The sequence below is a fragment of the Amphichorda felina genome (assembly GCF_050947745.1).
Source record: "Amphichorda felina strain 45539 chromosome Unknown scaffold_4, whole genome shotgun sequence".
NCBI lineage: Eukaryota > Fungi > Ascomycota > Sordariomycetes > Hypocreales > Bionectriaceae > Amphichorda > Amphichorda felina.
The window spans coordinates 1119767-1131509 of NW_028145046.1; the positions used below are offsets into that span (position 1 = coordinate 1119767).

The 11743-nt window shown below is 54.2% G+C and overlaps 5 protein-coding genes across 5 annotated transcripts; 1 reads left to right on the forward strand and 4 right to left on the reverse strand.

Moving 5' to 3' along the window:
• Positions 1-1420: 1420 nt before the first annotated feature.
• On the reverse strand, positions 1421-2276 carry ACO1O0_004122 (CUE domain-containing protein; the record flags this gene model as incomplete). The annotated part of the gene is made up of 3 exons (XM_083193564.1): positions 1421-1717; positions 1795-2094; positions 2268-2276. The coding sequence occupies 3 exons, from the start codon at positions 2274-2276 to the stop codon at positions 1421-1423; spliced, it is 606 nt and encodes a 201-aa protein (XP_083050512.1).
• Positions 2277-2907: 631 nt separating this feature from the next.
• On the reverse strand, positions 2908-4079 carry CDC36 (NOT2/NOT3/NOT5 family protein; the record flags this gene model as incomplete). The annotated part of the gene is made up of 5 exons (XM_083193565.1): positions 2908-2973; positions 3037-3178; positions 3230-3439; positions 3488-3761; positions 3812-4079. The coding sequence occupies 5 exons, from the start codon at positions 4077-4079 to the stop codon at positions 2908-2910; spliced, it is 960 nt and encodes a 319-aa protein (XP_083050513.1).
• Positions 4080-6021: 1942 nt separating this feature from the next.
• Positions 6022-7429, reverse strand: ACO1O0_004124 (CobW/HypB/UreG, nucleotide-binding domain-containing protein; the record flags this gene model as incomplete). The annotated part of the gene is made up of 5 exons (XM_083193566.1): positions 6022-6342; positions 6395-6917; positions 6952-7048; positions 7169-7252; positions 7327-7429. The coding sequence occupies 5 exons, from the start codon at positions 7427-7429 to the stop codon at positions 6022-6024; spliced, it is 1128 nt and encodes a 375-aa protein (XP_083050514.1).
• A 412-nt stretch (positions 7430-7841) lies between these two features.
• Positions 7842-9377, forward strand: ACO1O0_004125 (Mob1/phocein; the record flags this gene model as incomplete). Its single annotated transcript, XM_083193567.1, has 1 exon — positions 7842-9377. One exon carries the CDS (start codon positions 7842-7844, stop codon positions 9375-9377), a length of 1536 nt encoding a protein of 511 aa, XP_083050515.1.
• Positions 9378-9890: 513 nt separating this feature from the next.
• Positions 9891-11209, reverse strand: ACO1O0_004126 (uncharacterized protein; the record flags this gene model as incomplete). Its single annotated transcript, XM_083193568.1, has 3 exons — positions 9891-10140; positions 10213-11009; positions 11069-11209. The coding sequence occupies 3 exons, from the start codon at positions 11207-11209 to the stop codon at positions 9891-9893; spliced, it is 1188 nt and encodes a 395-aa protein (XP_083050516.1).
• Between the last annotated feature and the right edge of the window lie 534 nt (positions 11210-11743).

Below are 11743 nucleotides of genomic sequence, written 5' to 3' on the forward strand. Positions count from 1 at the left end.
TGGGGTGGGACAGATGGGGGACGTTCTACATGACCAATGCTTGTCAGCCACCAAGTACGTATCATAATCATGGTGAGGGCGAATCCAGTAGGCTCACTGGGTGTGAAGGTGGAAGGGGCACGGAGAAACGCAACCGCGGGAATTTCGCCGTACAAACTCGAGTGGAAGAGGGAAGCGAACGGAACTTCCAATCGTGGCCAGTTGCTGGCACTTGTGAGGCAAACTGTAGCAACCGTTCAAGCGCAAGACTGAAGATCCAACAAAGGGGACGATGAAAAGGCTGGAGTTGTGTTACGCGCTGGCACCAGGGGGGAGAAGTATGTAGGCAAGCGGGATCGCAAAGGTGAGGGTGAGATCAAGGTGAAGATGCAATGCGACGAAAAGGCGAGGATCGGCTGTCTGTACTTCGTACAAGCCACACAACGGCCGAGTCTCACGGTCTGGTCGCGTGGGCCACTTACCGAGATGACGTCAGATGGAACTGGAGAGCCGAAGTCGCATGTGGCTTGGGAAAAGGATGCAAACCCGAGGAGCCAGGATGTGGCGCTGAAGCTGTTGGACGAGGTAGAGAGCAAAAGGGAACCGCTGGAGTTGCGACGTTTGTTTGGGTGCAAGTTTGGGCTGCAATGTTACAGTGATGTCGTCGTTGCTGAGGCGTCCATCCTGCTAGTGTCCCGCCTAAAAAAAACACAACGGTCAGCCACTGGGTGGATTCCAGGGTTCTTAGCCTCTTGGGCCTCGCCAAAGAGGCTGATGCTTCGAAGTTCAAGCCTTCGTCAACTAAAAATACTACGAGTAGAAAGATGTTCGAGATGAGCCATGTTTACTTTGCGTGGATATTCAAAGTAGTACGTAATATCTTTGCCTCGAATCTTTCGGCTCACCGCATCCTACCAGTAGTATAACGGCCGACTGGGGCAGGCGCATGGCTACCGAATGCGAGAGTCATCTGTGGCTGAGCGCTGTAACACACTTTCATCCCACTTCGGTGTGGGTTGATATTCCTTAGCCACAGCTTCTCAGCACAGCTGCACCGCCTCACGAGCTCGTCATCTCTACCTAGGTTCTAAGCTTCCGGTTTGCTGATACGGAGTATTAGCAGATGCAAATTGTTAAGTCTTAGCGCGCCGCTACGATGCGGCTTGGCAAACAGACCGCATCACTGCCTGCGTCATCCTTGCAAGCGGTGCGGCAACTGTTTGGGTATCTAGGGAGAAGTGGCCGCCATTCTAGATCGTGGGAGCATAGGTAATGAGCATAAACAAGTCGATCAACAGTGTTCAAACTACAGATCGCTTCATTGCTACCGTCAACTCTCAGGTTCATATTCCTCGGCTCCCCAGGGCACGCAGCCATCGTATATTCACCGACCAAAGCCTTCCCCCGCCACTGTCCAATATCATTAGCGGCCTGCTTGAGCTCAGCTGACTGCCGCCTTTTCGGCGGCAATCCTAGCCTCCATCTTCTTCCTTGCCGCCAGGATCATCTCCTCCCGCCGCCGCTGCAGCGAGGCCTGCCTCTCGTCCCGGTTCGAGCTCCACCCCTTGCCCTTCTTATCCCCGTCCACGGGCTCCTCCCCACCCAGCTTGCTCTTCAGGTTGTACCGTGTAATCAGGTCCGGTTGTGCTGGCTTCTCAGGAAGTCGGGCGGCTGTTACAGCGCTCCCGCTGGGTGTGCTCTGGTTCGGCGGTGGAGGCGGTTGAAAGGTGATAGGGGGCTATAGTCAAGAATCGGTCCATGTCAGCCCACACAATTCTTCTCACAGGGCCGTATATTGTAGGGATCTCTTCTTACCGTCTCCAAGCGGCCCGCCAGGATCCGCTCCGTCGTGTTCTGAATGTTTCCGCCATTCCGCTGCAGATCCCACAGAATACTCCGGCGGTCCGCCTGCGGAAACATCTGCTGTATTGTTTCCACGGCCAGCTCCCTAGCCCTCAGGATCGCCTCCGGCGAGCGTGATGACGGCGCCGTAGACCCGCCATGGAAGAAGAGATATCGGATGATGAATCCAAGGATGATGAGAATCGCCACAAAGTACGGCAGCGAGATCTGGTCGTCAGACATGGCGCCCTGAGTGTACCACTGCGTGGCCGCCTGTGTTTGACGATGATGAGGGATGCGACAAGGCCAGGGGGTGCGTTGCGAGGTCTCCAATGGTACGAGGATGATCGTCCGGCGTGGATACCGTGGCGGCGTGGTCCGTGTCAGGAAACGTCGCCGAGAATGGATTCGCGCAGCGAAGTCGTATATTACTGCAAAATGCAAACGTGACTCATGGTAGATCGCCTGCACCAATACAGCCAACAAGACAGAAAGGGGCACGATTCGGTTGTTTTTGAGGATGAAACTTCCGGGTCTTTGTATGTCCTCGGCCTCTACATGTCATGGTGGGCCGGAACCGACAATGCATAGATTCCAGGTTGGTGTCAGGGCGGCAGAATATCGGCGAAACCCACAACATGTGAAATTCCCCCAACCCACGGTGGCCTCGAGCTCGAATACGAGTACGAATACTAGGAACGCCAAGAGGTCCCCATAAGTTGCGAAGTGCATACTCTCTACGAAGTAGGTGGGATAGTATCCCGAAATAGGTGGAATAGTATCCGTAACGTCGCATGTTTTCACGCGCATATGCATGATTAATTGACTGATGAATGCACCTCATCCATTAAAGGGGAGCGACTGGCCTGTTCTACCGCGTTTGCCCAAATAGCTCTGCAATCCCGGAGCCTCCCCGAGCTCAATCCCCGGGATTCTTTACCGGCAGAAACCGATTACTAGACCTGGAAGTTGAACGCCACACTTGTACAGAAAACATTGCCCTCTCTGCCGTAGGCTATGTAAATCAAGCCGGAAAACAGAACCCCCGGGGAAACGTGATTGGCCGTCATCTCCCCAATCCCCTGCTTATGTTACTACGGGCGCTTGACCCGGCGATGTGTCCAGATCGTTGTAGTACAACGTGAACTCTCGCTAAGAATAGTTGTTAGCGCGGCCCAAAACTTGACTAGCCGAGGTTTGTAGCAATAAGCTTACCCTATCCTTTCGCCAGTTGGTAGTATCCCACACGATATAGTAACCCCTCTCATGCATCGGACTCAGTATCTGGGGGGTCATCTGCTCGTCCTTAGTAAGCCATATTTGGTGCTTCTTATGCCACCTCCAGTTACGTGTATGCCTGCCGACGTATGGTTAGTAAACTCACAAATCAAGGTAACTCACAACTTACAGTTCCACTGCTGCCATTTGCTGTTTGATGTCATGCGGGCAGCTATAGAAGATCCAGAACAGGGTCTCCTCGTTAAAACTCTGGATCTTTGTCTCTATAGGCTGTACATTCGTCACGTTGTAGCAGTCCGGCAAGCGAAACCTACTGCCACTAACAGTAGGTCGCGGAGGAGCGTCGTCGAATATCGAATAGATCTGATTCGAAACGGGCCTGCACACGTTAGGTCTCTCCAAGGAGAATTCGGAGTCCAAGTCTTACTCTGGGGAGGTGACATCGAGTCCCAGCGTTTGCGGGTCTAGCCCGACAACCATAGCATGATAGTCCGGGTAGTTGTTCATCAACGTCCGCAAGCCCTTGATTCCCCACTTGTCGGCTTCTGGCATTCCCGCGAGAAGATCAACACCTTCGGGCGCTTGGCTCTCTCTGTCCTCCTTCGCCTTGGAAGTCGATGCGTCATAGTCAGCAGGCCGCTGCCCATCGCCCACCAGAGACGTCTTCTCTGGGCCCTCATCGTCCTGCGGCCTCGAGGATCCTTGGACAAGTTAGAAGCTGAAGAAGCCGCCAGAGCAAAAGAATACTGACCCGGCAAGCCGATTCCTGGGGGTGACCGCGCATCGCTTGCTCTCCCATTGGCAGAGAGCGCATTGAGTAGACCATTCCCCCTGCTAGATTGCACAGGACCTGTTGTCGATCCAGCTTGGGATCCGAATCCCAGCGAAGACATTCGCTCCGCGCCAATCTCGCCGTTTCCATTTCGATGTAGTGGCGGAAAGTCGTCGACGCTTGTCGGCTGTGCCTGCTGCGTAGACGTCCCTTGAGCTCCAAATCGGAACGAACCGTGTTGAGACATCCGGGAAGATGGAGGGCTGAAGAGATCGTCTTGGCCGGCTTGGGATGATAGGGGCGTCGGTTGTTGATTGCGCGGCACAGGGGCGCTGGTGTTTCGAGACCCCGCGTTGGACGCATTCGACCACATTGAAGCCTGGCTCGAATTCGGCATTTGGGGGTTGTTCGATAGCGACGGAAACTCCCTAGAAAAATGTCAGCCGTTTTACCATATCGACGATTGATAGTTGCCAGCTATTGATCCTCCCAAGGTGGTGGCGATCGGTCAGTACCCCTTAAGAACAGCTGCATACGCGGGGCCAGAGGAGCGGCCAGGAGTGGCTTCTCTGTCCGCCAACTCTGTAGCCCTCCTGACCAACATGGCCTTTTTTATATGGCCAGACATGGCTGGGGCTCATGAAGGCAGGCGCAGACGTGTGTATGTAGGTAAGGAGCAACCAAGGAAGTAGAAGCAAAGCGACTGCCTGGGAAGCAACGAAGACGGAGTGGGGTGGAAAGAACGTACGACGGATCTAAAGGTGTCGCCGGCTGCGAACCGCTCAAGCTTTGAGCAAAGCTAACGTTACCGCCCATTTGACGGCTTGGATTTTGAATTCCACCGCCGCCCATTGGCACACCACCCCCAAAAGCCCAGCCTGAGTTATTGTTTGCTATTCAACAGGGACCCGTCAGCGTCAATCATGCCACCTGGTGACGGTAGCCGGCAGCTGTCCGCCAGCCGGCCACGGAATGACCCCCTCTCCACCAACACCGGGGGCAGGCGGGCAAAGGTCGGCAAAGGACTCTCGACTTACCCATCTTGCCGTTTGGTAGACGGCTTGACACGGATCTACTTGGCTGTTGGGATTGTTGTTGGTTTCCAAAACCACCTGGCATCCCTCGTATCGTTTGCGGCACCGCACCTGAAGTTGGTAATACCGTCAGCGCCTGTTCCTCTGGGTATAGCTCGTTCGCATGGATCTCCAGTATCCTGCACCGCATCCCATGGTAGCTTCCAACCTCCACAACCTCGCGGTCCGATCAGCTCAACGCCAGCAGGTTTATCTCCCGACGTTGCGACCGCGACCCGTGTATAGCTACTAGTCGAGAAGAGAGGGGTCGGGCGTAAAACAGTGTCAGGCTCGTGTCGACCGCCTCCTGCAACAGCACCCACCCCTCCTTGCCAGCCTCAGAGCGACACGGCGCAGAGAGTCATTATCGATTCCCAAACAGTGAAAACGTTTCGCGCGCTTCCTCGGCCCATTGGATTGACAACGTGTGACGAGATCGGGAGGTCCTACCTGGCCGATTCATAATTGCTACAGTTGGCGCGCGGCGAAGTGTCGAAAAGTTCGGTCCTCGGTGTGCGCGCGATTCGGAGAGATTTGGATAGAGAAGACGGGTCGAGTGGATCTCCTTGGCTCGGTAGCGAGGGTTAGACGTAGATTCTCTAGTTGCAAGGTCCGTTGTATGTTGGAGTTGTACGAGAAGGCTGCAGCATCGAATTGCCAGACTGACGTCTGGGGAAGCGATCGCTGTCGGACACAAATGCGCCCGCCCCGGTGAGCCCCACAGCCAATCACGACCAGCCATCCCACCCAGGCTAACTGACCGCGGTCGAGGCTGAACTCTAACCAGTCGCCATTCCATCCTCTTCTCCCAACAACCCAGAACCATGGCATCAACAATAAGCTTACTTCCGGGGAACCTCGAGCCCCCCCTATTATGCGTGTTCTAGCCACGTTTCTCAAGTTGTTTATTGTCAGCCTCTTAATAGGCTCGCCACCTACCCTGCGGTAATCGATGCATCCTTGTTGCGTTAGCTCACGTTGAAACAACACCAGTTGGGTGGCCATCCGTAGGCGGATGGCTTGCCTTGTAGTAGTAGTTAACCAACGTGTCTCACCGCAACCCAGGACTGAGCGGTACAACTACGATGATCCAACGAATGTCGAGGTTTGTATATTCTAGTTGACAGATTGCCTGAAACTACCCTCAAAGTCGACATTGGCCACGTGTTTGCCAATTAGGATGATTTTACCCTTCTGGGTCAACTCGGCTCCATTAGGAGCATCAATGAGCTCGAATATCTCCTGCACACCTTGCAGCATTTTGACCTGGCCGTTCTCAAATATCAAGCGGCCCTTGGAACGATGAATTTCAAAGTCGACCGGCTCGTCCTTTCCGGGCAGCTTGCTGTCCCAGAGAACAGATCTCAGCCAGCGGTCGACTTGATCAAGCTGGTCAGGGCGGAGCGGCCCTACAGGGATGGAAACGGTTGATATCGCCTGAAGAGTCAGCTATGCCCTTTGACATGACAGTCGCCTCTCCGAGACTCACGGGATCGAGGTGGCTGTGCCCCTTCGGGGTAGCTTCGGCCTCGTTGAACTGGTCGTATGCGTGGAGGTCCAGCAGGAAACCCTCCAGTTTAGGCACAACACTCTTCTCAGTAACATGGATTTTGGCGAGCCCATTGATCGACTCTATCCGTGATCGAACTTTTTGAAGCTCCTCCTCACTCACCAAATCAGCCTTGTTGATGACAATAACGTCTGCATGCGAAATTTGGACATGAGCTGTGGTCATTAATGGGCCATGAGCGTCATGGCCATCGTGGTCGTCATGAGTTTCAACATCCCCGCTAGGGTCGTCGAGACTGCGTAAAATGTTCTTGGCATCCACCAAGGTCACAATGCCATCCAGGTATATCGTGCTACCCAAGCCATCATCAACCCAGAATAACGGCGCGAGGTTGCCTGGGTCGGCTAGTCCCGTTGTCTCAAGGAGAATGTAGTCAAAGGCGCCCTTCTTGTCCATCAGAGACTCGATGGCGTTTACACCCGTGTCCCTGGTCGCCTTAGCGCTTGCGCATGGAACCTTGGTGAGCGTTGACTTACTTGACGGAGCAACAGATGCATCCATTCCCAACCTCAAGCCATTCTTCTACCTGTTCACCACCTTTGTTGACAGTAAGGGACTTCTCGATATCAAGCGCTGTCACCTGTTAGAAGGCCATGTCACAGGCCGCCATGAGGCAGATGCCACTCACAGTCTCCAAATTCTTTGGGTGTCTGATTAGTCAAGTAATTGCATCAATCCCGGGACACTACGAACCATTCATAATGACTGCAATTTTCTTGCCATGTTGGGCTGTGAGGATGTAATTGAGCAGCGTCGTCTTCCCGGCGCCGAGATACCCTGGGAGCTAAGTTAGCGAGTCCGTTTTCAAAATATATCTCCTGGCATAAAAGACAGAGTGAAATCAGACATACCTGTCACTATAGTTATTGGCACCTTGACGGTAACCTCTTCTTTAGGCTCCTCGGCGATAGCCGTGTCGATGAGCTCTGGGGGGGCATCGTCGTCCAAGTCCATGGTGGTGGTGACGTAGGGAAATCCCCGACGACTCACAACGAAGCCACGTACACGCCAACGATGGGCAAAGCGCTCAGAAGAATAGCAGGGATGTAGAATGAAATAAACAGACGCCAAATCTTGCTTCGAACGGTTCCGTCAAAAATATAGCGGGTGCCCGTATTCACAGTTGTACTTGAATTTTACAGGACGCAAGGGCGCTGGAATTACATCAGGTAGCGGTGCCCCTCCAATTGGCGCTTGGTGGCTTACGGATAGCAGATAGCTACTATGCATTTATCAGCTTCTTATGCACCTACCGAGCACACTCCAAGCGCCGACCCTGTCGCGCAGGAACGGCGCAAACCTCCATGGAAGCCTTGCAGCTCCGGCCACGTTCGCGTCCTCTCTGCAAACCCCATCCAGCTTGACCATGGCGCTCGCTCCGAGCTCGCCACGACTTCCCAGCCCTCCGCCGCCGGCAGAGATCCAGATAGGGCCGAATTCTCCATCCGGTGGCCCAGCAGCTAGCCTCCATGCTTCCCAGTTGGAGCAGAGCCTCCTCGATGCCAACTCCAAGAGGCGCATACACCCGGGCACCAAGGCCTGTGACATGGCTGCCGGCCCCCCCCTGGTGCCCCTGAATGAGGTTTGCCGCTCCCCTCTGCCCTCGCCACATGACCCCAAGCTGACCACAGCACAGCTCGACTCGCCCTTCCAGCTCCAGGAGCACCTCGCCGCCCTGCACTACCACCTCTCGGCCAACGGCACCAAGCCCATCGACCGCGACACGGCCATCCAGCTCGCCCAACCGCCCCCCGGCATCGACCGCACCCTCTGGCTCTACGAGCTCTGCCGCTTCCTCATCTCGCAGTGCAACTCCCTCATCGTCGGCTTCCTCTTCGACACGCCCGCCTGCAGCGCTACTACCTGCCCCGAGATGCGCGCCTCTGAGTGGCAGTTCCTCTGTGCCGTTCACGAGCAGCCCAAGAGCTGCTGCGCCATCGACTACTGCTGCCACACCCTCGACTGGGCCGCCAACATCGTCACCGACCAGAAGCTCTTCCCCAGCCGCTTCGTCGTCCTCAGCGACGCCCATTCCAAGAACGTCGGCGTCAAGAACCTCGTCAACGTCTTCCGCCGCCTGCACCGCATCTTCGCCCACGCCTGGTTCCAGCACCGCAGCGTCTTCTGGTCCGTCGAGTCCCAGACCGGCCTGTACGTCTTCTTCAAGACCGTCTGCGACCTCTACGACCTGCTGCCCGCCGAGAACTACAAGCTGCCGCCCGAGGCAGAGGGGCTCGAGGCGCCTCCGTTGGAGCCTGAGCCCGAGAGGCCAACACCGGTCATCCTAAAACCCCCCACAGAGCCACGCGATAATGGTAGTGCTGGCGGTGCTGGCGGTGACGACAACCTACATCCCGGCAGGGGCACCAACACGAGGCGGCACATTAGGAGTAGCCCCTCGACAGGCAGTGCCGTGACAACGGTCATTGAGGCCGAGGAGGAGGAGACTGACCGAATGGCCCAGAGGGTCAAGGAGCTGCGCATCTCGGCCCCCGACCCTCTCTCCGAAGAGCCCGAGGTCGCCGATGTCCCCATGATGGTTGAGGAGGAGGAGTCAGTGGTGCCTATATCCCCCCCGCAAGAAGCCAGCAAACCGCATGAAGAGAAGGCCGAGCCTGATTCCGCCGACGCGCAAGATCCTGACCAGACTATTGTGCAAGAGAGCTCGGCACAGGAGGCGGAAGACGATCAACTGGGAGAGACGCCGTCGGTCGACAGCGAAAAGGCGGAGAATCCTAGAGCCCCAGAGCCTCCTATAGAAGTTCTAAAGGAGGAGGAGTCCTCGGCGGATGCGAAGGATACTACAGGCGATGCCACTATTTCTACCCCAGAGCTGAGTACACCAGCCGAGGCGTCGGCCGAATCAAAACCGGAGTCAGAGAGCAAGGTGGAAAGCCAATGATGCGAAACATGTCGGGAGTATAATGGCGATGGCTTTTCTGATGGTTATTTAATATGGTTAGCTGGGTTATATCAAGTCATGAACGAGCCATTGCAAAGATGGTTCATTTCCAGCAGGCGTGTCACTTCTTGTAAAATAGTTAGATAGTTTTTGAGGACAATGACAGGATGGACACAACGAAGCCCTGCGGCAAGCAGAAATTTATCTTCTCTCAACTCAGAGTTTACGTGTTATTCTCACCATCTGCTAGTATCCAAGGAGGTATTAGTAGATACCTTTGGCGGCCAAGATGCCGCCTATCTTCGAAGTATATTAAGCCGATGTACAACCCGTGAGGAGTGTTCTTTCGTATTCCCAACTCCCGTTCCTTCTATGCCATAAATGTACGAATATGTCCCTACCATCTATTTTTTTGCAAAATACCAAGCTCAACGCTCTGCCACGTTAAAGAGCGGTAGCGCCTTCTGCCCCGGGGGAATAATCAAGGTTCCAGAAATGTGCAAAGCATTCTACCTAGGTAGCCTCGTCCTCTCCAGGAGACTCCCCCAGATCCATCTTCCCAAACTTCTGGAAGAGATGCTTGACTTCCCGCACGCTCTCTTGTTGGGCGGTAACGGCGACGGCATTCCGCTCGTCAGCAAAGTCCCGGACACTCCGCAAGATGGGAGTGAACCCTTCGTCGTTGGGCAGCCACCAGCGAACGCAAGAAGGGTCGCCAAAGATTTCGGCTAGCTTCTGCCGATGAGATAATGACCGCATGTATCTAGACAGGCAGTAGATCAGTACCTGTCTCTAGATATCCAACGAGGACTAGCTAACAGGGCGGATAACTCACCCAGTGCTTTCGCAGAATGCAGCCTTTCTCCTAAGCCACATCCCATGCTTTGAATCTTTGGGCAGAAACACAGATGCTGTCTGTACAACCGACTGCTGTTGCATCATGACCCCGTTTGGTGAGTGTGGCCAGTATTGGAGTGTCTCGTAGTATCGGCAAATCGCATACGCATGCTCCTGGAGTTCCGTGAACATCTCCTGGAAAGTGTGATTGGGCGTCAGAATCATGTGCATGATCATTACCGAATGCCACTCAGCGGCCGCGACCGTAGTGTTAAATATTGGGAAGTCGTAGAGGATTCCAGGCTCGTAGGGGTTGACGATGTCGTCCGGATCTGGCTCCCGACCTCCAAAGTCGGTGACAAGACACTTGGGATCGGTAATGGCAGGATCCCAACTGTTCCTATAGTTATGCAAGGCATCCTTGAGCCGCTGGTGCTCCTTAGAATATTCTAATGGGGAGATTTGGTGGCGATTCCTTCGAGCATAGAGTAGGCATTGCTGGCACGAAATCTGGCGGAGATGCGCAGACCTATCCGCAATAATCCAGTTCAAATCCCCCGGGTATCTTAGCATTTGAGACTGGTAGAATTCACGCATTGCATCGAAATAGTCTTTGGATAGACCAGTCGGAAAGGAACCCCTGAATGCGACAAAGCCGTCGAAACGAGCAAACCAGCTGAGGCACATTCTCCCGAAAGGCGTCTGCATGACTGTCTGAGGGGAGAAGATCTTGGTAAAGATCTCCAGAGCGGCTTTTTGGTGACCTAGGATGTTCACCCAATCGCCCAGATATTCCTATAGCCAGTAGTGTTAGTACATGTATATGCCCGTTTCAAATATTGTCGATGGCGCACCTCGATTTGGGCTAACTGCAGGATAGTCATGAGCGTCGAGACATCGTGCCTCTCCTTTTTTCTTAGAAAGTCTAACAAGAGCATCACGCTCTTGTTGTAATATCCCAGGAAATCTTCTATCTTCCCGTCCGGGTTCTGCATTGTTGATTGATATGCTGAGAACCCAACTAGGGCATTCAGTAGTGCTTCATTTTTTAGTGCCGCCAGGGGAAGAATGGTTTTGAAAAAGTCGTCGGTATCGTGATTGATGCCGTAATGGAAGTTGGTAATGTTCTCATGATACCAATTGAGATGGTTTTGGTAATCCAGAGGGAGATGAGACCAGTCTAAGTTCCCATCAATCGGCGACGGGAAATCAGAGGGGTCATACGGGACTGTCGCAAATCCACTTGAGGCCGCTGTAGAACTCGAAGGAGAGGAGCGATTGTCCTCCTGAGAGGGAGTCTCGGAACCATGACGACCGCTAGCCCCTGAAATACCTGATGGTGATGCAGTGGTATTCGAAGGCGGCAGTGGTTGTGTGTTATCCGTCTCATCCTGATCAACGATGGTCTGCAGTCTCAAACCGCCGGTTTCATCTTGATTCCCAGAAGGGGACAGAGAACTGCTTTTTTCCGTCTGGGGAGCGTCTCTAGATCGAGAGGATCGTGAAGAGCTTCCTTTCCGTGAAAGCGG